The 26,483-nt window shown below is 52.2% G+C and overlaps 1 protein-coding gene across 6 annotated transcripts; it reads right to left on the minus strand.

Annotated features, from left to right (window-relative positions):
• Positions 1-1,789: 1,789 nt before the first annotated feature.
• Positions 1,790-21,406, minus strand: MAN2A2 (mannosidase alpha class 2A member 2). Of its 6 annotated transcripts, none has more exons than XM_009199936.3 (25): positions 21,106-21,406; positions 20,184-20,385; positions 19,190-19,339; positions 18,036-18,293; positions 17,821-17,965; positions 17,528-17,699; positions 17,045-17,172; positions 16,622-16,795; positions 16,040-16,226; positions 14,039-14,216; positions 13,533-13,735; positions 13,142-13,324; positions 12,867-12,981; positions 12,588-12,655; positions 12,276-12,441; positions 11,545-11,781; positions 11,160-11,282; positions 10,810-10,924; positions 10,395-10,528; positions 10,053-10,194; positions 6,745-6,878; positions 6,340-6,414; positions 4,614-4,808; positions 4,247-4,357; positions 1,795-3,367 (listed from the first exon to the last, which is right to left on the minus strand). In XM_009199936.3, the coding sequence occupies exons 3-25, from the start codon at positions 19,319-19,321 to the stop codon at positions 3,215-3,217; spliced, it is 3,528 nt and encodes a 1,175-aa protein (XP_009198200.2). In that variant the 5' UTR covers positions 19,322-19,339; positions 20,184-20,385; positions 21,106-21,406; the 3' UTR covers positions 1,795-3,214. The 6 variants fall into 6 exon arrangements, with proteins under 6 accessions (XP_017810526.2, XP_021789541.2, XP_009198200.2 ...); XM_009199935.4 differs by lacking the exon at positions 21,106-21,406 and adding an exon at positions 20,655-20,792 and having other exon boundaries at positions 3,215-3,367; XM_017955037.3 differs by lacking the exon at positions 21,106-21,406 and having other exon boundaries at positions 1,790-3,367; positions 11,578-11,781; positions 20,184-20,633.
• Between the last annotated feature and the right edge of the window lie 5,077 nt (positions 21,407-26,483).

Consider the following 26,483-nt stretch of genomic DNA (forward strand, 5'->3'; position numbering starts at 1 on the left):
TATTTTTTTCTTTTTTTTCTTTTTTAACAGAGTCTTGCTCTGTCACCCAGGCTGGAGTGCAATGGCGCAATCTTGGCTCACTGCAACCTCTGCCTCCCGGGTTCAAGCAATTCTCCTGCCTCAGCCTACCGAGTAGCTGGGATTACAGGCACACACCACCATACCTGGCTAATTTTTGTATTTTTTTGGTAGAGATGGGGTTTTGCCATGTTGTTCAGGCTGGTCGCCAACTCCTGAGCGCAGGTGATTCACCCACCTCGGCCTCCCAAGGTGCTGGGATTACGGCGTGAGCTACCACACCTGGCCTGCCTTAAGTCATTTTAAAGGCTAGTAAATAGAATTAAGCACTCGTTTCTGTCAGACAAATAATTTCATTGCACATCTAAAGCCTCCAAAGATAATGTCCTTTATTCTGCTAATTTTCTAGGCGTTCATAGATTCCCCTCCTGTTTGATTACAAATTCTACTAGCAAATGACACCTGCCACAGTAGAACTGCTTAGCATCCTTTACTAATAGGATTATAGCTCACATTTGTGGAGCTCTTGTATATACCAGGCACCATGCTAAGCAGTTCACATTGATAATCCTATTTATTCTGCTATGATATAAACAGGGTTCCACTCTGTGGCCTAATAGGGGCAGCAACAACTCTGATGACCTGGAAGAACTCAGCCCTGTCACTCTTGCCTTTAGGTGGCTGCTTGGCAGTCCCCAGTGACTTTCTCTAAGGACCCTGAAGCAAGCTTTTCTCCTAAAGTAATTGTACTCGATTTTTCTACGTGCTGCAAATATTTTCTTCCATATCTGTCATTTGTGTTTTAACCTTGATGTTTTCCATCACACAGAGACTTTTGATATTTTTTGGTGCAAAATCTGCTTATCTTTTCCCTTATTATATCTTTTAAGTCTCATGTTAAAGTTTAGAAAAGACTGTCCCACACCAGAGGTATAAAATTTTTTTGAGTAATTTTGTATATTACTTAAGTATATCTGTAATTAGTGTATCTTCCCTCTGGAACTAATTTGTATGGACACTGTGAGGTAGAGACCTAACTTACTTTGTGGTGTTTTTTTTTAGATGGAGTCTTGCTCTGTCGCCCACGCTGGAGTGCAGTGGTGCGATCTAAGCTCACTGCAACCTCTGCCTCCCAGGTTCATGTGATTCTCCTGCCTCAGCCTCCCCAGTAGCTGGGATTACAGACAAATGCCACCATGCCTGGCTAATTTTTGTATTTTTAGTAGATACGGGGTTTCGCCATGTTGGCCAGGCAGGTCGAACTCCTGACCTCAAGTAATCCACCTGCCTTGGCCTTCCAAAGTGCTGGCATTACAGGCGTGAGCCATCGCACCTGGCCGAGATCTAGCTTTGACAGCTAGTTGTCTCAAAGTACTGTTTATTAAATAATCCACCTTTTTCCCCACTTAAAACATCCCTCTTACCATATACTAAATTCCTGTAGCCCTGGGTCTGTTTCTGGACTCTCCTGTCTGTCTGACCCCCTCCAGGTCACACCTGAGGTAATGGTGGCATGAGAGTTCTCTGGGAACCTGGCAGGACGTGTGCCTTTTCCCCCTCAGCAGTCCACCCCCCACTCATTATCATTCAGAGTAGTCTTAGTGTTCTCACACATTCACTCTCCCAAATGCACTTTAGAACTGTCAAATTCCAAAGTACCAATCTCATTGGAATTATACTGAATTTATCAGCTGATGTGGGGAAAACCAGTATGTGGACAGGAACATGATGTATATCATTGGGTCGACTTACAGAATACTCTTAACAGGTCTTCAGTTGATTCTTAGGTTTTACAGGTAGGCAGTTTTATTGTCTACAAATAATGACAATTATAATTCTTCCTTATTTTCCTCATTTGGCTTGTTGCAGGGGTTAGTAGTGCCGGGACATTGCTGAATAATAGCATGCCCTTGGCTAGTTTCTGACTTTAATAGGAATGCCTGTGGCGTTTGACTCTTCAGAATGCCAGTAACTGTTGGTTTCTGAAACAGACCTTTATCTAGATTAGGGTGTTTCTTTCCAGACTTAATTTACTAAGAGTTTTAATAAGGGATGGATTTTAAATCTTACCAAATTATCTTTTCAGCATCTATAGAGCTATCATAAAATTTTCTTTATTAATTGAAGCTGAAATGAAGGCTCCTGCGCAGCCATACTGCCTCCTCATATACTCTACATACCCCTAGTCCCCTGTGCCAGTAACTGAACACCTCTGCAGGATAGACCAAAGGTGAAGCTTTAAGGCCTGCCTGCTAGGCGTGATGCTGAACGCCTTCTCAAGCTGCCCAAGCACATAGGGTCTTGGAGGCTTTCCTTTCCAGAGAAAGAAAGCAGGACCAATCCCCACCCCCTGCCATAATAAGAGCGAGCTCTTGGGGACAGCAGTGTACAGAGCATAGAAGCCAAAGAGGATTCAGGCAGGGTGGAGGACCCCATGCCCCTGCCACCACCCCACAAATCAGTACATAGGCCAAGTGCCTAGTTTGCCAGGGGTCTTGCTACCTGAAGTGACCTATGACCTCTGGCCATGACAATCTCTAGCGAGTCCTTCCTGCCACTCTGCAGCCTCTTAGCCAATGCATGCAGGCCGGGCGGCACTTACAGCAAAGCCATCACAGAAAGCAGCGAGGCCGTCAGACTCCTAGGAGAAACAGTGATTCCTTCTACTGCTCCACCCCCATTGCTAACTCTGGGTCCCCATCCCTGTCCTCCCAGAGTCACTCTGATCCTGCTCATCACACCAGGACATGGAGTCTCTACGTAACCACAGGATTCCCTTAGAGCTGGCTGTTGCCCACGGTGACCCTGATGCCAGGCTGTTACCCACTTAGCCTCCCTTACGTCTTCTGTCTGCTTCCACTTCTCCTATATCCCCTTTTGGAAAAAGGATGGGTGCCTGAGCCTGTGCCCAGTTGGGTGTCCACTCACAACCCGAAGCAGAGCCTGGCACTGCCCACTCTGACCAAGGGCCTTCTCTCCCTGATCTCACTGACATCTGCCCTATTTACCCATCACTGGGTTTGTGGGTTGCCCCCAAAACACAGCAGCAGCAATAAACAGAAAATGAGGGCAGAGCCCAGTGTGTCACAGTTCTGGGAGGCAGATCGGGATGGGATACCCATGTGGCCTGTCCAACGATCTTCATGTTAAGAGGCCATCTCTGTAAATGAACTTTCTCTTCAGGCCACAAGAAGCCCTAACCCAAGCGGAGGCGAAAGGTAGCAATCTCCATGGGCTCCAAATAGACATCAGTGCTGTTGGATGGGGAGGCCAGAGGGTACAGCAATGTCAAGGAGGTTGGCTGAAGGAATACCACGTCCAGGCCATGGAAAAGGCTCCCCAGGGCTACCTGTGGAGAGGAGAGAAGGTGCAGGGTTGTGCTGGGTGCCGAGACACTAAAGAATGCAGCTGTTCATCTACAATTTGTTAACTCTTTAAGAATCTCAGCCAGGTGCGGTGGCTCACACCTATAATCCCAGCACTTTGGGAGGCAGAGGCAGGTGGATCACCTGAGGTCAGGAGTTCGAGAGCAGCCTGGCCAACATGGTAAAACCCAGTCTCTACTAACAATACAAAAATTAGCTGGGCGTGGTGGCAGGCGCCTGTAATCCCAGCTACTCGGAAGGCTGAGGCAGAAGATCCCTTAAACTGGGAGGTGGGGGTTGCAGTGAGCTGAGATCATGCCACTGCACTCCAGTTCCGGCTGGCCCCTCTCAGCAACACCACAGCTTCTTACACATGAGTGTGCATCCAGTATCATGGGCTTGCTGAGATTTGCTCAACCCTAAAGCCTGCATACAGATCTCCAGGTAAGAATCGTTCCACTGAGCTGTGAGCTCTGTGAGAACAGTGACCATGTCTTGGTTCACTTCTGAAACACTGGAGCCCAGCAGAGGACCTGGTGCCCGGGGACATTTATCAGTGCCGGCTGATATGAGCTTACAAAGTAACTAACAGGATGGGTTCTGGTTTTCTATTTCTGGTGTTTTCTACTTTGCCTGACAGAGGTCCCTGCTCAGGGAACAACAGTTCTCAAGTGATCTGCCTTGTCTGGAACTTCCCCTGCTAGGCCTCGGGAGCTCTGAAAACATGTCCACAGCTTCCCCGCTTCTCTCCAGAAAGCCCTGGAGTGACACTTTCTTCTCCCAGCCTGTCACCGAATCTCAGCCCAGTCTTACCAAGCTCACACCTGCCGTTCCCAGGTGTTCTGCTTCCCCACCCTACTCACCTTGCCTTGGCTTGTGGTGCAATTGAAGCCCAAGTTCTTGGCCTCCAGGCCGCAGTCAAAACCCTTGCGGTGTAAGATGAGTGCCATCTCCGCTGAGGGCAGGGTGTCCTCCTGGATGACAGACAGTGCCCAAGGAAGTGGGTGCAGGGCTTTCAGAGATTGGAGATGCAGCAGCACCTCTGCCCAAAGGCAGTGCTGGCACAGGGAGGCATGTGGGTAAGAAAAGACCAGAACCTGGTCCTGGAGGCTCAGAGCCGAGTACCTGCTAAGGGGTCTGGACTTTATCCTGGAGGCTAAGGAAGGAGCTGAGCAGGCAAGGACACCATCAGAACTCTGCTCTCAGCATGTCACACTGAGGGACACTCACCTCAGCCTGCAGTGTACGTAGGTTGAGCAGGTGGAAGTCACAAGGCAGTGAGGAAGCCAGAGGATGAAATGAGCGCAGACCAGGGCCTGGGAGCTGCGTCCTGGCTACAGGCAGAGCGAGCGCCGGGGTGTTCAGGTACATGGAGGTCAGGTGGCTGAGGAGGGATGGGTAGCTGGTAGAGTGGCTATCTTGGACCTGCAAGATTGACCCGAGATATTGGTGAGGGACTGAAGCCAGGCTGAGGGGAGAGGATGAGGCAGGATAAAAGTACACCCAGGTCAGTTCCTTTGGAAAGAGCTTTCCTGGTGTGCCTGGACTCAAGGGCGTGCCTGGCTCCAGGCAAGGTTCCCCTAACCCTTCGAGTGTGGACATTTGCCATCTCACCCAACTCGGAGGGCTATTTCACTATGCCGTTTCTTTTCCACGTTTTAGTTTCTTGTTCACATAACACTATCATGAGCAACCCACTCCCATCAGCCATATCTCCCCTCACACACAGATCCACAGTGCAGGGAAGATGGCAGACAGGCAGACGCAGGCCTCACCATGGAGCACGGGCCTCCAATCCAGAGTGCTCGGGGTAATTCTGTGGCTTCATGCGTGACACCACATCCACAGTGCCAGCCGGGCTCTCAGGCCCAGCGCTGCCGGGGCTCTGCCAGCAGGGCTACTCCTTAGCAGCTCACCTGGACGTCAGACTCACAGGCCTGGGCTGAATATTCTGGACTTCTGTCCCTGGCGTCCCCCTCCTTCCAAGCGCCCAGCATCTCTCACTTCCCTCTGCATTCCCAGGTAATGCTAAACCCTCTTCCGTCTCACCTTGGCAGTGTCCTCATAGCCACCTGCAACTTCTGCAGCCTCTGGCCTAGTTCAAGCAGCCAGCATGTCCTGCCTGAACAGCCTCACACTGTCACCCTCCTCCAGTCTCCCTTCCCACAGGTCCAACCTGCTCCCTACTGTCAGCGTGACATGCTGAGAGCAGAGTTCTGATGGTGTCCCTCCTTGCTCAGCTCCTTCCTTAGCCTCCAGGATAAGGTCCCGACCTCTTAGCAGGCACTCAAGGTGCTCTGCCACCTGCCCTGATCTCCCCCCAGCACTCTAGCCCAGCACCAGCCAAGAGGGCATTCTGCAAGGATGGAAATATGTGACACTACATGGTCTAATACAGTAGCCACTTAGCCACTTGTGGCCACTGAGTACTTGAAGTGTGGCCAGTGGAATAAGAAAGCAAATTTTTTACTTGATTTAGTAGTATTTAAATAGCCACATAGGGCTACTGGCCACCGTACTGGACAGTGTAGTTCCAGTGTAACTAAGGAACTCACTGCTGTTCCCCAGCCTGCTGTCTTTCCTGCCTCCTACCCTGTGCCCTGGTTCACATCTTCAAATCACACCCCCATTCATCAAAGCCACACCTGGGTGACACCTCCTCGACCTCAATCTCCTTAGCCCACATTATTACCTTGCTCCTCGGGATCAGTGAGACAGAGCCCTTTTCTACCTTGCATTTTTATACACATGGCTTCTCTGCCACCCCTACTCACGAGTAAACTCCTGGGAGAGTCAGCACTGTCTGCACTTATGTCCCTCTGGGTCCTCACAGTAAACCAGGTGCTCAATATCTATCTGATGCACGAGTGACTGAGCGGCGGGCTCTGTCACCTGGGCTCCGGCGCAGCTATGCCTTGCTTGTACTAGTTCCCCGCTCCCAGAGCCGACCCCTTACCTCTCGGTTACCGCTCCTGCTGCTGTGAAAGATCAAGCCCCTAAACATGGCTGCCAGTTTGGAGAAAAAGTCAGGCTGGTGGGGCAAAGAAAGCCATGAGATGAGCAGGGTTGGAGCACAGGCTTAGAGAATGCTGGGACAGGGCAGAGGAGGGCAGCACAGAGGAAGGTGGGAGATGAACATGAGGGGCACAGGCGACAGGGCGCTGCTGGGAAAGGAAGGTGCCAGGCTGCGTGAGATGGGACACAAAACGCCAGACTGCCTCCCCCAACCCCAGGAATTCAGCCCTACTCTCTCTCCCTTGTCCACCTCTAGCTACGTTCCTCGAGCCCTAGGCTGGACCCCCCAGGCCACCCCCAGGGACTAGCTAGACCTGGCTCCCTGTGTGTCAGCCCCAGGTGTTACCTCGCTGCCCACGGTTCGCCGCTCTAGCAGGAGGCGGAAACGGTTGCAGGTTCTCTTGTTGTCCTTGAGCCCTTGGCCTAGGCCCCTGTTGTCATCCTGCATTAGCCGCCGGTCCAAGATCACCTCCAGCTGGCCTGGGGAAGCAAACAGTGAGTGCTGGCCTGCCCCCACCCCCAAGCAGACACTGACCTTTAGAAGGAGAATCCCAGCCACAGACCCTGAGGGAAAAGCCCAGCTGGAGAGACAGAAGCTGAATCACTCAGGAGAGGAGGTCACGGGTTCCCACAGCTGGGAGGGAACCTGAAGAGGGGCTGGTCCTGTGCAGCCTTATTTTGCAGATGAGGAAGCATGAGGCCCAGAAAGGGGCAGGCTGGCCCTGGCAGTTTACCCCCAAAGCTCTGGGATTCAGGAGTAGGGACCAGGCCTAGGGGCCCAGGCAGGAAACTGAATCAGGATGGGTTACATACAACAAAATAAACCAGAAATGAAAAACTTTGATCAACAGCCACTGATAGTGTTGCTGCATACCTCCATAATCTGGGGCAGGTTTGCTCAGGTTGGGCAGGTTTTGTTGTGACTAAAACACAGGCTCTCCTGCCCTTGTTCTACACTGGACAGCCAGACAGCCCCAGCAGGCCAGATTCAAACTCTGACTGCCTGTGTGTTAAAAGTAGGGCTATGGAAAGGACAGCCAGATGGCAAGTCAGGCAGAGGCTCATATTAAGTGTCATCTGGGGTTGCCCTAGGAAAAAGAGATGGCACGTGACCACCTTTGCTTTCTTTTCTAGAGTATGCTTGGAGCAGGGGCTCGGTGCATGGCTGATGTGCTGGGGACAGAGGCCCCCGTGTGTGCAGGTGTTGGAGGTGGGTGCAGCTGTTCTTATACAAGATCTCGAGGGAAACCACACCAGCTGCCCTACATTCCACCGGGACATATGGCCCTATTCTCCCTTTCACTTCTCCAGTCCTTACTGACTTGCGTAGTTGCTCAGTCTTTTTACCCAGAACAATCACAGAAAGATGTCTGAAAATCCTAAAATGGATCCCTTGTATAGAAGACAGTCATTTTTTCATACACCACATCCCAGAGGGGTAGAGGAGAAAATCCAGTCAGGGATATTGGGCTGCTGTTAGGAGTCATGACATAGATGGACCAGGGGCTGCTACTGGCAGAGAAAGGCACGCTCCTCCCAGCAGGGAGTCAGGCCCCTGCACTCACCAGCCATCAGACCACGCCTAGCCTTGACTAGGTGCTCTCAACTCAGCCCTTCGCAAGGGCTCTTCCCAGAGATAGATCTCAAGGGCCTCAGATGCCACCAAGTGCGAACTGTTCATTTTGCTCTGAGGATATGGGGGCCACACAGAGATTGCCAACATGACCAGCTGCCCGGGTCTGACTCCAGGCCAGTGCTCCCAATGCCCATTTTGATTCTTTTTTTTTTTTTTTTTGAGACGGAGTCTCGCTTTGTCACCCAGGCTAGAGTGCAGTGGCCGGATCTCAGCTCACTGCAAGCTCCGCCTCCCAGGTTCACGCCATTCTCCTGCCTCAGCCTCTCGTGTAGCTGGGACTACCGGCGCCCGCCACTTTGCCCAGCTAGTTTTTTGTATTTTTTAGTAGAGACGGGGTTTCACCGTGTTAGCCAGGATGGTCTCGATTTCCTGACCTCGTGATCCGCCCGTCTCGGTCTCCCAAGGTGCTGTGATTACAGGCTTGAGCCACCGCGCCTGGCCGAAAGAGATAATTCTTTATTAATTTTTCTGATTGTAGAAGCATGCTTGTAGCATAAAATTCAAACCCTGTAACAGTGGGGCATGAGAGTAGCAGAGTGTTCACAAATTTTCTGACATCTAAAAGTTCTCATGCACTAGACTCGGCAATGAGAAAGAAAGTTTTTACTTTAAAATATTTTGAAAGAGATAATTCTTTTTTTTTTTTTTTTTAGATGGAGTCTTGCTCTGTCGCCCGGGCTGGAGTGCAGTGGCCGGATCTCAGCTCACTGCAAGCTCCGCCTCCCAGGTTCACGCCATTCTCCTGCCTCAGCCTCCCACGTGGCTGGGACTACAGGCGCCCGCCACCTCGCCCGGCTAGTTTTTTGTATGTTTTAGTAGAGACGGCGTTTCACCGTGTTAGCCAGGATGGTCTCGATCTCCTGACCTCATGATCCGCCCGTCTCGGCCTCCCAAAGTGCTGGGATTACAGGCTTGAGCCACCGCGCCTGGCCACCCATTTTGATTCTTAAGAACATCAGTCTTGGCCGGGCACGGTGGCTCACACCTGTAATCCCAGCACTTTGGTAGACTGAGGCAGGCAGATCACAAGGTCAGGAGTTCAAGACCAGCCTGGCCAGCATGGTGAAACCCCATCTCTACTAAAAATACAAAAATTAGCTGGGCATGGTGGTGGGCACCTGTAATCTCAGCTACTCAGCAGGCTGAGGCAGGAGAATCGCTTCAAACCGGAAGGTGGAGGTTGCAGTGAGCGGAGATCGCACCACTGCACCCCAGCCTGGGCAAAAGAGTGAAACTCCATCTCAAAAAAAAAAAATGTCAGTCTCTCTTTTAATGATCACTAGTAGGAAAACAGTATCTATTTCTCTCATTTCCTTAATATTTCATAACACTGAGTGCACTTTACAAGCTGTCCCTACTCTCATCCCTGCCCAGAAGAGGGTTGTACACCTCAGCTGAGAATCACTGTTCAATATCCTGATGCTTCTTGCCTTTTTTTTTCAGACTGGGTCTTTCTCTGTCACCAAGCTACAGTGCAGTGGCACAATCTTGGCTCACTGTAGCCTCCAACTCCCAGGCTCAAGCAATCCTCTCATCTCAAGTCTCCTGAGTAGCTGGGACTATAGGCACGTGTTACCACATCCAGCTAATTTAAAATTTTTTTTTGTAGAGCCTAGGTCTCGCTTTGCTGCCCAGGCTGGTCTCAAAACTCCTGGCCTTCTGCCTTGGCCTCCCAAAGTGCTGGGATTACAGGAGTGAACCACTGCGCCTAGCTTTGCTTTTTTGACATTTTTTTTTTCTTTTTTTGGCCCCAAGAGTCATAACCCTGACAGTTCTTCAGGGGATCCAGTAGGACACTCCACCCAGTTGCCTATACTGCTGCCTCCATCAGGGGACAGGGGGACAGCAGGTGCCTGCCTCATGTGCCAAGAGCTCTGAATGGCTCGCCCCCTCTCCAAGCATGGAGGTGATGCAGACCAGAAAGAGGCAAGGGAGGCAAACAGAGAGGGGAGCCCTTGAGGGTGGGGACGGGCTTCTTTTTGTCTGATACCTTCTGCAGAACTCTGGGCCCTACTCACCATCTTTGAGGCTAGAGACACCCAGGGCCTGGGCAGTGTGCAGTGTGAGGCGCTTATGTGCATCCTGGATATAGGCCATGACTGGCATGGGATAGAAGTTGGCCTGGAGGGGGAGCTTCTTCAGATACCGTCGGGGCTGCACCTGTGGGGGCAAGGTCAGCAGATCAAGGGCACCAGGTGGGCCCCAAGCAGACCCCAGATGGAAGGAGTCCCTGATCACTCTCGCCTCTTCATTCCTCTTTCTCCATCAGGACAGATCATCCCCCAGGGCCTGTGATAGGGTCAAAAGCACAGTCCAAGTTCTACTCTGTGGGGTCTCCGAGACCCAGGCCCAGGAGTCACCTGAAAGCCATTGAGGTCTGTGAAGAAGATACCCTGGCTGTCGATGTCTGTATGGATGCGCAGGGCCAGCTCCTTGTTGACGTAGTCCCGGATGTCCACCAGGGATGATATGTCCAGAGACAGCCCCTCCACCCCTGGGCACAGGAACAAAGTGGTGGCATGGAGAGGTGTGAGGCTGAACCACAGCTAAAAGGCTGGGCTGGGGGATCAGAGCCGAGCTGGGGAGAGGCTCTGTCCACCCTCCCAAGAAATTCCCAGGGCATTTCTGGATGACTTTTTCTCCAAGAGAATGGAGCATCCCTGTCTCAAATGATATGGAACAGAGGTATGAACAGAGAAGCAGCAGAAGGAAGAACACGCCACAGCTGTAGAGCCCACACCTCCTTCCAGATAACTCCTCATGGGCGGGGCTCACCTGGCAGATTGTAAAGCCGGACCACCTGGTGAACATGCTCGTAGTATGCAACCACCTCTGAGAAGAAAGGGCCTTCAGTGACATGCAGCACAGGGGGCTCCTTGGGGACATAGGGCTGGGGAAAGAGCAGACTGCTATTGAAACTATGGCACAGAGGGCAAAGCAGGGAGGTGCCAGCCCAGGGCTGGGCAAGAGAGCACCTATTCCTAGATACCCCTGGGCTGAACAGGAAAGACAAGGCCCCTGGCAGGCAGCAATAAACCTGTGGGAAGGCCTGTGCCCCCTCCTGCCCTCCCTGCTGGTGAGACCTCCCAGGGCCTGCCAGGTTGTTCAAGGCATATTTAGCATACCTTGGCCTCGCCATCGGGCAGGAAGAGGTAGGCTCCACTCTTGTCTTTGGACGTACGGGTGCCATAGACTAGGAATTCCATGTCCACCTGCTGCTCCTGCTCCTCATCCACCCTTCGGATGCTCTGCCAAAAAACACAGCCCTGACCCCTGGCCCCACACCAGCATGTCAGGCCTGCCTCCTGGGAGGACATGGACTAGCTTCCCCAAGGAGCCACGCCCAGCTTCCCCATGCTGTCAGGCTGGAGCTGAGATGTCCCAGGCCTGGGTCCACTGTGGGTCAGGTGGCAGAATGCTCAAAGGGCCGGGAGGCCACTCTGCACAGTGCCACCACCACACACGCCCTGCTCTGGCCCCTGGCCCTTCCCCACCACCCTGGCCTTTTACCTTGAGGAGCCCAGTAAGGCCTGAGAACCAGACCTGCATGTAGCGGTTGCTGAGGGCGAAGTCACTGCTGCCAGAGTCAATGATGCGGAGAGGGAACGCTTCATGCCTGCTGACAGACAGCTGCCGGCCGTGCAGGTAGACACGCATAGAGGAGGGCAGCGTGCGGTGCCCATCCAGGCCCAGCTGTAGCTGCAGCACGCCCAGGCCCAGGGCTGGCAGGCGGACAGGCACAGACACCTGTGGGCACAGGAGGGGTGAGGAAGTGGGGGCATGGCATTCGCCACAGGGGTGCTGGGGCATTTGCTTACTAACAGAGGGCGTGAGCAAGTCCCTGTACCCACTGGGGCCTCTGCCCCACCTCCAAAGTGGAGGTGATATGATTTGCCCTTTCTTCCTCTTCAGACGTTATGATTCTCAAGTGATATTTGAAAAAGTATGAAGTGGTAACCACACATTAAGCTTTCGATATACATCGATTGACTGAATGATGGGGCATTATAACTGCTATTTTTACTATTACTATTACCATACCAACCTTCCCCTTCTTTTCAAGGACAGACTCAAATCCCAAGAGTACCTGTCTGCTCGACAACCCCCTTCCCAGCACACCTGTCCTCAGCCTGGGGAGTAAGCAGGGCCACAAGCAGGAGGGTGGGAAGCTGGCGTCGCCAGGCAGGGAGGGGCCCACGATGGGCAGAGGGCCAGGCTCACCTGACGAGCCCGCACCTCACCTGGTAGACATCAGGGACCACCTCGGTGGCAGAGCTCCAGTGTGCGCTGATCTGCACGGCCAGGGGCTGACCCTCCTCCGAAAGGACGCGTACACGGGGCGAGCTGACCAGCAGGGACACCATGCTGAACCGCTCCTGTTCCAGCGGGTTGAATAGCACCACAAACCTGTGCATAGAAGGTGGGCTGACCCAGGAGGCCACTACTTCCGGTCAGGGCAAGCACCCTGCAGTGGTTCAGCACACACTGGGGCAGAGGGGCCTGAGAGCCAGGGAATGGCTCTGCCTCTCTGCACCTGGTGTAGTCCAGCTTACCTGGGCGAGGAATCCAGCTGGATCACCGTGCGCTCTGGCAGGGCATCGTGACTTACGCGAGTGTCGTCCTGGAATTCAGTGGGCCAGAAGGGAAGAACCGTCATGGGCTCAGCCTCCTCCCACCCCGCCTGCCCCGGGTGCGGACCAGCAGTTGCACTGGGCACAGAACTCATTCAGGTGGGGAAGGAAAAAGAGGAGTGGCACCCTCATATCCAGTAGCTCTTGGGATGCCACCTGCACACACCGGAGGGTCCCCATGCAGACCCAGGAGGGGCTCACCACTTGGAGGAAGGGTGCCTCAGGGTCAAAGTGGTAGGTCTCCTTGTCCCCCAGCACCAGATAGTGAGCTGCATGAATGATGACCTGCTTCAGGTTGACAAGGGAGCGCAGAAGCCTGTGGGTGGTGCAGGAGAGGGAAGGAGAGATGATCATAGGGAAGCCGTCTGCTTTGTCAGCAGGACAAGCCCTAGGCCGACCTATCCCCTGACCACCCAACATCCCTTCTTTGGGACCGTGAGCGGGGGACCTGACAAGGGAGAAGAGAAGACTCCCACCTGACCCCATAGTCCACCACCACGGCCTCCTTGGCAGTGCCAGTGATGGCGTCGTGATGCTGGAAGAGCCCCAGTGTGCGCCGAGCTTCCGTCAGGAGGGTGAAGTCAGACAGCGGGTACCGGCCAGCCAGGCCAGAGTGGCGGGAGTGAGCTGCAGCCAGGCTGTACAGAACCTCTGCCCCCCTGCCCAGAGAGAGAAGTTAGCTGCCAGCCTGCACCACTCCCCAGGGCCCACCCACGCTCTGCCAGTCCAGCCTCCTTCCTTCCCACCCCTTCTCTACCTGCCCTGGCCTCTGGGCCTAGCTATTCCCTTCTGAGCCGATCCAGCCCCTCCTTAAATCCCACAGTCTGACCCTCCCCCTCCAGCCTGGAAGCGGGGACAGGGTCTCACCGCAGGTGGGCTTCCAGGACTCGGTCTAAGCTCTTGTAGAAGGGCCGGGAAGTGTAATAGCCTGTCCAGTAATGATCCTCCCGGTCCGCATAGGAGAAGAAATCCCCGCTCAGCACAGGAAACCCTGGAGGCCGGGCCCCTGGCTCCACCCCTGTCCTCTTGTACAGGGCATCAAAATAGTCAGAAAGAGTGCCAAACTGGGCCTGTGGGAACCCCAAAAACCCACTCCCATCAGTTCTAGAGCCTCTTGGAAATTGTGGCCACAGTGCTGCAGTCAGGGGTGAGGCAGGGGCTCTGGCCTCAGAAGCAGGAACTGTATATCCTGCCATTCTGGACTTAACAGAAGTGGGGGAGCCTGGGAATTAATTCTGACACAAAAGAGGCACCTTGCCCAAGAGTTGGGAAGGAACCCCTGCTTTGGAGTTGGGAACCCAGGGCACGGTCTCACAGGAAGGGGTGGGCTGCAGCACTGCGAGGTCCCCTCCCCAGACAAGTTCCCCTCACACCTGTACATGGAGGTTAGGCCTGCTGTTGAAGAAGTCAAAGAGCCGCTGGTAGTTGAAGAACTGGGCATCCCACTCCTGGGGCTTGTCATATCGGAAGTCATCTCCAAGAGGCACGAGGAGGACGTTGCTTCGGAACAGCCGGGACTTCTTCCGGTATTGGTCCAGGAGCAGGGCTGCCCTGCGGCAGGAAAAAAACATGGGCCCAACATGAAGTGTCATCAGTAAAAGAGCGCCACGCACAGCCATCCCACCAGCAAGCCCCTGGAAGACATCCCGTCCATCAAGGAGTGGTTCAGCGCAGATGGACACCACCTGCACATGAATACCAGCCCCAGGGAAATCCAGTGTTCTCTGGGCAGTTCTGACAGCTGGAATGTTGTTTTTTATGCTTAGGCTGTTGAGATCTTTTGGGATCCTTGTTCTGACACTCCCGCCTCATTTTGCCCACAAGTTAGTGATGCAGCACCAGAGTTAAGAGTCTGGATCCCGGAGCCACATCACACCAGCTCCGCAAGTACTAGCTGAGTGACCGTGGGCAAGTAACCTCTCTGAGCCTCCGTGTCTGGCAAAATAAGGATAACATCAGTAGGTACCCATATAATGTTATGAGAATTAAAATGGATTGAATGGGCTGAGCGCAGTGGCTCACGCCTGTAATCCCAGCATTTTGGGCGACCAACGCAGGCGGATCACCCGAGGTCAGGAATTCAAGACCAGCCTGGCCAACATGGTGAAACCCCATGTCTACTAAAAATACAAAAATCAGCCAGGTGTGGTGGCGCACACCTGCAATCCCAGCTACTTGGGAGGCTGAGGCAGGAGAACCACTTGAACCCAGGAGGTGGAGGTTGCAGTGAGCCGAAATCACACCACCACACTCCAGCCCGGGAGACAGAAACTCCGTCTCAAAAATAAATAAATAAATAAAAATTAAATGAATGGAATGAATATTTGTTAAACACTTAGAACAGTGCCTGGTACATAATAGGAACTATACATAAACATTTATTTTCTTTTCATCCAAATTATTGGCAAAATCAGAGGAAAAACAGCCCTGTGGCATATCAGCAGAAGCCCTTTCCTGCTTTAATTGGCATGTTATAAATATCACAACCCAAAGAGTCAACTAATCTACTTAGCGGCGCTGGCCCAGCTTGTACTTTTCTACTTTGTTCTTGTGAGAGGATTCCTCAAATACTACTTTCCCCTAACTTATCAGTCTAGTAAGCCTTTCAAAGGAGAAAATGATTACCTTTCAGGGCCTGTTCTTACAAACCCAGGCCAGCCTCACTGATCACAACTGCCGCTTTAAGAAACATCATGCCTTCATAGCCCTAGACTCTTGCCTGGAATCAGCATTTAGACTTCTGGAAACAAAAGACCACTTTATTTCCCTTTTGGTCACGTGTTTCAACTCTTGGACATCAGGGAGAAATCAGAGCATTGCAACATAAAAACCAGTCCAACTTGTTGTATTCTTAAGGTTCTGACTAAATTGCCGTTTGGATCAACTCTTCACCAACACTTTCGCCTGGGCCCTGATTTCAACAAGAGTGATATCTTTAGGGGTCCCTAAATTTTCTCAAAGGGGACAGGTCTGTTTTCTCAGAGGCTGGAGGCTATCTTGCGGGACTGAATATGGATCTGAACAGGATTCTCGTGGTTGACTTAAAGCCAAGTCAGAACACTGGCACTAAGTGAAGACACAAGAGCCTGAAGTTTGTAAGCTACAATGCCTAACAAGGGAATCAGTCACCTCTAAGCTGTCACCTTGCCCTGGCAGTTTGTTAGAGCACCAAAAAGTACTCATGTGAGAAAATAAAAGTATTCTGTAAAAGGTGGTTGCTAGAGCCATTCGTTTTTCAGGAGACTTAGTAAGGAGCTGCTGCAGATGCTGTGAGCCTCAACTCACCATCTGAGCCCACCCTCCATGTGGCATGGCCCAGACCAGAGCCAGGCCTCCTGATTCCTCTGTGAAGTGAAAGGGCTGGAAGCAGATACCTCTCTGCCACATTGGCCTCTGTAATGGCCCGGGGTGGCACCTTCCAAGGGCAGTTGATGCGCCCACCAGGCAGGCGTTTGAAATCAAATTGGCAGCAGATCTTGGGATCCGGGCCACAGGTATGGGGGACGTCATAGCTGTAGAAGGGCATCATGTGACAGAAGATGTCTGTGCTGGAGTCCGAGTCTGCAGAAGACACACCACGTGGTCAACGCCAGCAGGCAGCCTTTGGATGTCAGGAAGGCAAGGATCTGCTTGGGCAAAAAGCAGCCTTGATAGACCATGAGGCTGTAACTGGACCTAGGGCCGGAGAGAGTGTGTAGGCCAGGGGGAAAGACATGAGGCGCTCCTTCAGGGGATGGGCACACAGGGCACACTGAAGCCCTTGGGACAGCAGGCCCTGTAGAGGCCAGAGGTCAATGTGACCCTCCCCTAACCAGAGGGTGGGACCATTTCTGGCAGTCCACACCAGTGCCTGCAAGTCTGCTCTGAAGAACAGTAGTGGTCTTAGTTCTGATATCCCTGCTCTTCCCCAGTGAAGACTATGCTGCGTTGACCCCCTCTACCCTACCTGGCCTTACCCCATGTCTGCCTCCACATGAACTCTAGGCTGTGGGTGGCAGCAAAGTGCTTCTTGATGGCATAGTGCACTCTCTGAATCAGCATGCTGGTGAGGTTGGCACGGCGCAGCAGGTAAGGCATGGTGGAGCTGTGTCCAAAGGGGTCCACTGCCCAGCCAGAGCGGGGGGTTGCACCTGGGTAGGGCATGGAAGCCAGAGAGGCCCTGAACACACCTCAGGGCCTGGTCTCTCAGCCTCCCAGGTGCTGGGACCCCAGCTCTTGTCTTGGTAGTCAGTGGACAGATTACATCACACCAGGCCCACATGATGGGATCTGTCTAGAAAGGAACCACCCCCTGCTGATCCCTGTGCCTTACAGCCCCCTGCCATAGCACTATGGGCCCAGTCCAGGGGGCAGACCCCCATGCCTGGGCCTGGACTCACCAAGATTTCTCTCCAGCCACTGGTGTCCTTCAATGAGCTGGTCAATCAATGCAAAGTAGTGGGAGTTGGCCTCATCCGGCATCACCCAGCCTCCTGTCGCAATCTCCAGCTGCCCGTTTCCCACCAGCCTATAGTTAAGGACTCACACTCAAGATGGAGCAGGACGCTTTGCCCAGGCCTGGCAACAAGAAATTGTCAGGGCCTGTGTGCACTGGCCTCACTGAACCAGTTCTCCCAAGCCCAGGACCAAGAGAATATACACTTGCCCTCCTTTCCTTGCAGCCAACCTCCCTGCTGTTCTGGCCCCGCTTATCTCAGAACCTCTATCTGTTCTTGCCTTCCCTCCCTCCACCATCACTCATCTCTGCCACAGCTCCCTGGGCCTCTCCCTGCCACCTTGGCACCCACAGCTTAAGGTAAGACCCATCCACCCAGCCTAGGGCTCAGACGATGCCCTCCCACGCCTCTCCGCCTGGCACTGGCCTTCGGACTGCTGCTCTCTTTTGGGCATTGATGTTGTCCCACCACTTGGCGAAGAAGGAGACCTCTGCCCAGAGGAAGCGCCGCCGGGGGTCCTCCTGCAGCTTAGACACCATGCTATTGAGGATGTGTTGGGTCTGCTCTGTGTAGTACTTGTCAAAGGTCTTGATCCAGCCTAGGGAGCCAATGTAAGATCCCCTGAGGATGCCACCATCTTCTTCGACATCCCTCCCTTGCCCTGGCCATCAGAAATCCCACTCCACACTCCAGCTCCCAGGAGTCTGCGGGGCCCTCACCTGGGTCATTGTGAGAGTGGGGCACCACAAACACCTGCAGGTCTTCAGCATCCCAGTCGTGCGGGTCATAGGAGATGTCGAAACCTTGCCTCCACACGCCACCATCCACATTGTCAAACGGCAACTCCTCCGACACAGTGAGCATCTGCCAGGTGAATTGCAGCTCAGTGCCCCAATTGTGGCCGCTGTACATCCCTGCCAGCTCTGACTCTTACCTGCAGCTCTGGCTTCTGGCCCCGGCCCCCCAAAGCAAACTGGCAGTCCTGGGGGGAGATGGAGAAGAAGCTGGGCCGGGGCTCCGGTGGCACCACCCAGGAGCCATTGACCGTGTAGTAGGGCAGCATGGCGGGCGGGCCCTCTGCATTGGCTGTCAGCTCCAGCACGGAGTCCTTGATATGGCTGATAATCTCATGGTTCTCCTCCAAAAGCTGCTCCAGCTGCTCAATGCGGTTCTGCAGCACAGAAATTTGGCTCTGCCAAAAAACAAAAAAGCAATCACACACAGCTCCTTATGCCACAGGGAGGGTCTCTGCTTGGGGTTCACCAGCTGAGGTCTAACTACAATTCTTCCCTCATCAGTTAAAGCCAGACCATGAGCCTACAGGGATAGATTATACCATTCAGACAAAGGGAGCTGTGCACCTCACCACTGAGGACTACACTCCACTTGGGTTGGGAGAACCTTCACTGTCTAGCCCAGGGCAAAGATTTCCTTTCACATACCTGTTCTCAACAATCAGTGTTGTCTGTGCTGAGAAGGATTTCAGTGGGGCTTAATGGCAAAGAATGCTGCAATCAATTAGCAATGTCTGCCAAGAATTCAAGAGGGGCTGGGCATAGTGGCTCACACCTGTAATCCCAGCACTTTGGGAGGCCGAGGCAGGTGGATCACCTGAGGTCAGGAGTTCAAGACCAACCTGGCCAACATGGCGAAACCTCATCTCTACTAAAAATACAAAAAGTAGCCAGGCATGGTGGCAGGCTCCTGTAGTCCCAGCTACTCAGAGGCTGAGGCAGGAGAATCACTTGAACCAGGGAGGCGGAGGTTGCAGTGAACCAAGATTGCGCCACTACACTCAAGGCTGGGCGACAGAGCGAGACTCTGCCTCAAAAAGAAAAGAAAAGAAAAGAATTCAGGAGAACAGAGCGACAATACTCATTGCCATTGACATTTTTTTTCTTCCTTCCTTCTTTTCGCCATCACTGTTTTTAGCTGAGGTTTCTACAAAACCTGACTATTGCTCCTGTCCTGTACTGACATTACCCTCCAGCGGGGTGGTGGGGGGTGTCGGCGGGGGGAGGGGGGTGGGCAATACCCTGAACCCAGGTGACTTGTATACGAAGAAATTAGCAACCAGGCACGACTCACCCGGGGGAAGTTCCCACCATTCTGGTGTCGAGTGGGATCATGTTGCACTCGGTCCAGCATGAGGTAGAGCGAGAAGACTGCCACACAGAAGATAGCAGCCCCACACACTGTCACCTGCTTTTTCAGCTTCATACTGGCCTCCACATACACCTGGCAGGAAGGACACCATCTGTACCTCCAGCATGCAAAATCCCCATGGCAGTCTTTCCACCAAATGCCCCAGTGAGTTCCTAAGGGCTGTTCCCAAGGAACAGCCCTTAGCCTGGCTCTAATAAAAAGCCAGCTTTGAAATGCCAAAACCCAACACCAGTTGGGGATCCTGACCCAGCCTTGATTTTATTGTCTTGCTGAGACTCAGAGCACAAGTAGCACATCTGGGGCTGGCCCCACCTGGTCCTGGTAGCAGCTCTGCCCCTAGGGTGGAGAGGACGTTCTCCTTTCGCTGGTGCTGTGAAAAATGGGCCCAGGATGAGAGACCCAGCTCTGACTGGAGTGTGCCACACAAGCTCCTGATTACAACAGCTTCCCTGCCTAGATAGGAGGTGCCTGTTCAGGCTCCTCGGCCATGTGCTTCTAGTTTCAGGTGAATAAGCTGGTTTCTATTTTGTTTGATTTAAAAGTTTAGCCAGAACCCAAAGAGACTAATAGGAAAGTCTTTCTCAGTGCCCTTTAGGGTCAAACTGGCACTCACCAGAAACAGCGCCTGGCACAAATCCTTTCTCAGAAACACAGAATGCATTTCTTTCTAATAAAGAAGAAAGATGCTTGTGTTTCTAGCATAAAGCAAGCCCTATGTGTTCTCCCTGTTCGTATACTGATTCCTGCAGTGGGAAACTTCCAGCCGCGGTTTGCAGAGCACTTAGGGGACCCCTAGGAAGCCTACAGTGATGCCGAAGGCCCCCTGGGAAGGGAGAGACCGGGTCCACTGCTCGGTTGCGAGGCAACTTCAGGGGACCCGTGCCCCCAGCCGCCACCGCCCTCAGGCCCCGCTTGCCTGCTCAGGAGGAGGGAGGACGCTAACTGCCGAGCCGAGCGTGGGCGGGACGGCGCTCCGGAGTCTGCTCCGCGGGCCCTGGGGCCGAGGAGCTCTGTCGCCTCTGCGTTGTGCCCTACTTAGCGCGATCTGATTCTGCTCGGGAGCCTTCGGGCAATATTTTTAGCCGTTAGAGACTGGGTCCAGGCCAGTGTGGGTGGAGCTGGGGAGAGAGTTGGATCACAGAGGACAGGCACCTGCCGCCGCGTCTCTGGCCGCCCGCGCGCCGGCCCGGCTGCCTCCCCACCCGCCCCGACTCCGTCGGCCCCGGGGACCGCAGAGACAGGAGCCCGGTCCGGGCCTCAGGCCGCCTCCAACCCCCTCCCGGCCCCTCTGACGCCGCAGCGCCGATCGCGCTCCCGCCGCCGGAGCCGGAGCCCGGCCTCGGTCGGGGCAGCCAGAGCCCTCCCCCGCGCGCACCCGGCCCGTTACCGTCAGCGCCCGGCCTCCGAGCCGCTCCGGGCGCCGTCGGCCGAGCTGCCGGTCCTCACATGCCCGGGGGCGGCGGCCCGCGCGCAGGCAGCAGCGCAGGCAGCGGCGCAGGCAGCGACGCAGGCAAAGGCGGGTGCCCGCCCACCCGTAGCCCTCTGCTCCGCGCGCCTCAGCCGCGCTGCCGCTGGACCCAGGGCCGCCGGCGCGCTCCGCTGCGCCCGCCCCGCGCGGGTCCGCCAGCCTCTGAGGCTGCTAGGCAGAGCAGCGTGCGGGGCGGGGATAACCGCGCCGCCCGCCCCGGCCTGCGTGCGCCCGGCTGAGCTGACAGGAGCTCGGGCTTCCCGGGCCCGCTCCGCTGGGCCGCAGTGCGCAGCCGCAGCAGCCCGGGCCAGGCCTGGCGAGCTGCGAAACCTCAGAAGGGACGCGCGACTGAATTTTTTCGGAATCCTACCTGAGTAAGCACATTGTCGGGCAGTGGTCGAAACGCCAGCCTCCGTCTCGGCAGCCGCCTAGCGGGGTGCGTTCTCCGCGGCCTCACCCCGCTCCGACCCAGGTAGCCTTAGGTTTCTGTCGTTGAGCCTCTCGGGCAAAGGGGTGCTGCCTCCTGTTGGTACAGCGCGTTCCTCGAGTCCCTTTCCTTTCCCTGCCTGCTCTATGTTTCCTGCCAGCGCGTGAACACGACACAGACTTTTCTTGGTTGTTTCCCTTTTACTGGGCATCTAGGTTGTTGACAGTTTTTCAGTGTAATCCATACTGCCCTGAACATCTCCATGAATTCCACATTTTTCTTCTTTTTAAGTTATATATAACTTATGATCTGAATGTGATCCCCCAAATTCATGTTGAAATCTAACCCCTCAAGGTGATGATGGTATTAGGAGGTGGGCCTTTGGGGGTGAACAGAGTTTGAAGGGAGAGCTCTCATGAATGGGATTAGTGCCGGTATGAAATGACCCGAGAGTCGGCTCCTTCCACGACATGAGAACACAGCTAGAAGGCACACTGTCTGTGCACCACAGGCAGGCCCTCACCCGACACTGAATCAGCTTGTGCCTTATCATGGACTTCCCAGCCTCCAAAACTGTGAGAAAATAAATTTCTGTTGTTAATAAACTACCTACTTTATGGTATTTTGTCCTAACAGCCCAAACAGATTAAGACGTTATTTTATGATGAATTTGCAACAATGAAGTTACCCGGGCAAAAGATAAGGACAGAAATGACTGATGACACTATGGCTCCCCCAAAACTGTACCAGTTTACACCATCAATAACAAACTGTTGGATATTGCTTAAACAATGTTTTAGTTGATTAATCAGATATACAATGCCATCTCATTTTTAAAAATTTTCCTTTAAGTTCTGGGATACATGTGCAGAACATGCAGGTTTGTTACACAGGTATACATGTGCCATGGTGGTTTGCTGCACCCATCAACCCATCATCTAGGTTTTAAGCCCCACATACATTAGGTGCTCTCCCTCACCTTGCCCCCAACCCCCGACAGGCTCCGGTGTGTGATGTTCCCCTCTCTGCGTCCATGTGTTCTCATTGTTAACTTCCACTTATGAGTGAGAACATGTGGTGTTTGGTTTTCTGTTCCTGTGTTAGTTTGCTGAGAATGATGAATGCCATCTCTTATTTAACGACCATTTGTTTTTTTTTTGAGACAAGATACTGTTTGCCAGGCTGGAGTGCAGTGGCACCATCTCAGCTCACTGCAGCCTTGACCTCCAGGACTCAAGCCATCCTCCCACTTCAACCTCCTGAGTAGCTGAGAGTTACAGGCATGTGCCACTACACCCAGCTAATTTTTTGATTTTTAAATTTTTTTTATTTTTATTTTTTGAGACGGAGTTTCATTCTTGTTGCCCAGGCTGGAGTGCAATGGTGCGATCTTGGCTCACTGCAGCCTCCTCCTCGCAGGTTCAAGCGATTCTCCTGCCTCAGCCCCCCAAATAGCTGGGACTATAGGCACACACCATCATACCTGGCTAATTTTGTGTTTTTGGTAGAGACAGGGTTTCACCATGTTCTCCAGGCTGGTCTCGAACTCCTGACCTCAGGTGATCCACTTGCCTCGGCCTCCCAAAGTGCTGGGATTACAGGCGTGAGTCACCGTGCCCGGCCCTACTTTTTTGATTTTTTGTAGAGTGGGGGTCTCACTGTGTTGCCCAGGCTGGTCTCCAGCTCCTGGACTCAAGCGATCCTCCCACTTTGGCCTTCCAAAGTTCCAGGATTACAGGTATGAGCCACAGTGCCCAGCTTTTTTTTTTTTTTTTTGACAGGCTCTTGTCTGTCACTCAGGCTGGAGTGCAGTGATGTGATCATGGTTCACTGCAGCCTTGAACTCCTGGCCTTGATCCTCCTGCCTCAGCTTCCCAAAGTGCTGTGATTACAGGGATGAGCCACTGCACTCGACTGCCATTTCTTTTATCACCATCAGGAACAGCTTTCCAGGTTTGTTTACTCACTGGAATGCCTGTTATTAGGGTGTTAGACCTAGACTGGGCTCATCATCCTCTTTGTCTTTTCATGGGGAGATTTATTTTCCAGCCCTTCTATTGAACTTTCCATTTTGGTGATAATTCTTTTTTTTTTTTTTTTGAGACAAAGTCTCACTGTGTCACTTAGGCTGAAGAGCAGCGGTGCGATCTCATGTCACTGCAGCCTCTGCCTCCAAGGTTCAAGTGATTCTCGTGCCTCAGCCTCCTGAGTAGCTGGGATTTTAAGCGCACACCACCATGCCCGGCTAATTTTTGTATTTTTAGTAGAGACAGGGTTTCACCATGTTGGCCAGGCTGGTCTTGAACTCCTGACCTCAGGTGATCTGCCCACCTCGGCCTCCCAAAGTACTGGGATTACAGGTGTGAGCCACCGCACTCAGCCTCATTTTGGTGATAATCTTAATTTTCTTTTTTCTTTTGAGATGGAGTTTCACTCTTGTTGCCCAGGCTGGAGTGCAATGGCACGATCTCAGCTCACCGCAACCTCTGCCTCTGGGTTCAAGCGATTCTCCTGCCTCAGCCTCCCAAGTAGCTGGGATTATAGGCATCTGCCACCAAGCCCGGCTAATTTTGTACTTTTAATAGGGATGGGGTTTCTCCATGTTGGTTGGGCTCATCTCGAACTCCCAACCTCAGGTGATCTGCCCACCTCAGCCTCCCAAAGTGCTGGGATTACAGACATGAGCCACTGTGCCCGGCCTGATAATCTCAGTTTTCAAGAATTCTTGTTTGTTCTCTGGTGGTTCTTTTTTAAAAACTGAGGTACAGTTTACACTAGGTGGCACAAATCTTAAGTGTACAGCTTGATGAGTTTTGATAAATACATACACAAGCACAATCACCACCCAGATCAAAATGCAGGACATTCCCATCTACCCAAAAGGTTCCCCTGTGTCAAGTGGTCAAGCAGTCCCTAAGCACAGCATAGTGGTTGTCAGACTGTCGTCCAGCTTTGCCTATGTGGCCCATGTAGAGACGTACATGGTTGTAAGGGCACCATGGTGAACCTTTTCCCCTACATCTTCTCACACCTTTCCATCAGTACCCTCCAGACATAAGCACTGCTTTGACTTCTCTGTAACTTAGTTTTGCCTGTTCTTGAACTTCATAAAATAGAATAATAAGTATGTACTCCTTCATGTATGGCTTCTTTACTCAATATGTCTTTTTTTTTTTTGAGACAGTCTTGCTGTCACCCAAGCTGGAGCGCAGTGGTACGATCTCAGCTTACTGCAACTTCTGCCTCCTGGGTTCAAGTGATTCTCATGCCTTGGCCTCCTAAGTAGCTGGGATTACAGGCACGTGCCACTACACCCATTAATTTTTGTATTTTTATTAGAGACAGGGGTTCACCATGTTGGCCAGGCTGGTCTCGAACTCCTGGCATCAAGTGATTTACCCACCTTGGCCTCCCAAAGTGCTGGGGTTATAGGCATGAGCCACTGTGCCCAGCCACATGTCTTTGACATTCATCAATGTTGGTGAATATATTAGTGTTTTGTTTTGTTTTTATTGCTGTATATATGTTTGTGTCATTTTCTGCTTGTTCTGGACCTAAGTTTTCTCTCCACTTCTTCTGTAACTTGAATTACTCATATGGTCCCATGTTTCTTAGCTTCCATTCTTTTTTCCTCTCTGTACTTCAGTTTAGGTACCTCCTATTAACCTATCAAGTTCACTAATTCTGTTTTCTGATACGACTAATTTCTAACTGCAATTGTGATTTTATCCTTTACTTCTATCAATGTTTATGAAATCCATCCAATGAGTTTGTAATTTCAGAGGTGTTTTTCAGTTCAATAGGCTCTTTTCATTCTCTTTTAATAGATTCCAATTCTGTTGACATTCTGTACATTCGTTTCTTTTTGTCCATCTTCTTCTCTATTTGACATATTAACCATAGTTATTTAAAAATCTTTGCCAGTTCCAATATCTGGATCATCTGTGGGTCTGGTTTTATTGTTTATTTTTTCTCTTGTGTATTAGCCCCATATTGCTCCATTTTTTGCATGCTTGATGATTTTTAATTGTATGTTACATATTGGGTATAAAAGGAAAGGGGCTTCAAATCTTGTTATTCCCTATAGGAGCTAGTCACCTCGATGCAATTAATACTAAACTGGGTTGGGGCAGTGTTGTCGTTCCAGTAAAACTCAATCCCCTCCTGATTGTCCTTGTTCCTTAGGAATGACCCTCTTGATTTTGGATTGAAAGACTGGTCAGTCTCTGTCTCTCAGATCTTAAAGTTCTGCTCTTCAGAGATTTATAGGGAGCTCTTTAGCTTCCCAACCCACACAGGTGCAAAACCTGGCAAATACCTTATGTTGGGGAGGCCAGCTATTTGTTCACTCCGGGCCTCCTCTCTAAACACTGCAAGACTGTAGGACTTGTCTTCTCAGTCTCCTGCACTGCCTCAGAACTCAGCAAATGTCCCATGGTGAAAACGCTCTGCATTTTGTGCTACTCTAGGTCCTAATCCATAGCAAGTCCTTGCAACCACCAAAAACTGTTCCTTTCTCTCTTCCCCAGTAGAGTCTCTCTGCTTGGGCCAAGTCTGATCCTCATGTCCCAAATGGGCAAATGTTTCAAGGAAGAAAATAGCTGCCTATCACTAGTTCAACTCGGAAGGGCTCTTTCCTCCTTGAAATTTTAGTCCATTCATTCTTTATTTCTGTGACCACTCTTCATTCTTTTCAAAAATAAGACATTTTCGGCCAGGCGCGGTGGCTCATGCCTGTAATCGCAACACTTTGGGAGGCCGAGGTAGGCGGGTCACTTGAGGTCAGGAGTTTGAGACCAGCCTGACCAACATGGTGAAACCCCGTCTCTACTAAATACAAAAAGTAGCCACGCGTAGTGGTGTGCGCCTGTAATCCTAGATACTCAGGAGGCTGAGGCAGGAGAATCACTTGAACCCGAGAGGTGGAGGTTACAGTGAACTAAGATTGCGCCACTGCACTCCAGCCTGCGCAACAGAGCAAGACTCCGTCTCAAAAAAAAAGACATTTTCATCTTAGCTTTTTCCCTAGCAGTTGCAATGGGAGTGGTGGCGTGCGGAGATCTACCATACCCTACCCAGCAGAAGTGTTTCAGTTCTGCTTTCTACCATTTCCATTGGAGGTATTATTTCACTTCCTAGTATTTTTACTTAATTACACGACAACACAACTTCCTCTTGTTTAAACAAGTTATAGGGCTCTCTCTCATCTCTTTCAAAATAGATTTTTGTTTTGTTTTGTTTTGTTTTGAGACGGCGTCTTTGCTCTGTCACCCAGGCTGGAGTGCAGTGGCTGTCTGGGGCTACTGGCTCTGCCTCCCTGG

The sequence above is a fragment of the Papio anubis genome, chromosome 7 (genome assembly GCF_008728515.1).
Source record: "Papio anubis isolate 15944 chromosome 7, Panubis1.0, whole genome shotgun sequence".
Classification (NCBI taxonomy): Eukaryota; Metazoa; Chordata; class Mammalia; order Primates; family Cercopithecidae; genus Papio; species Papio anubis.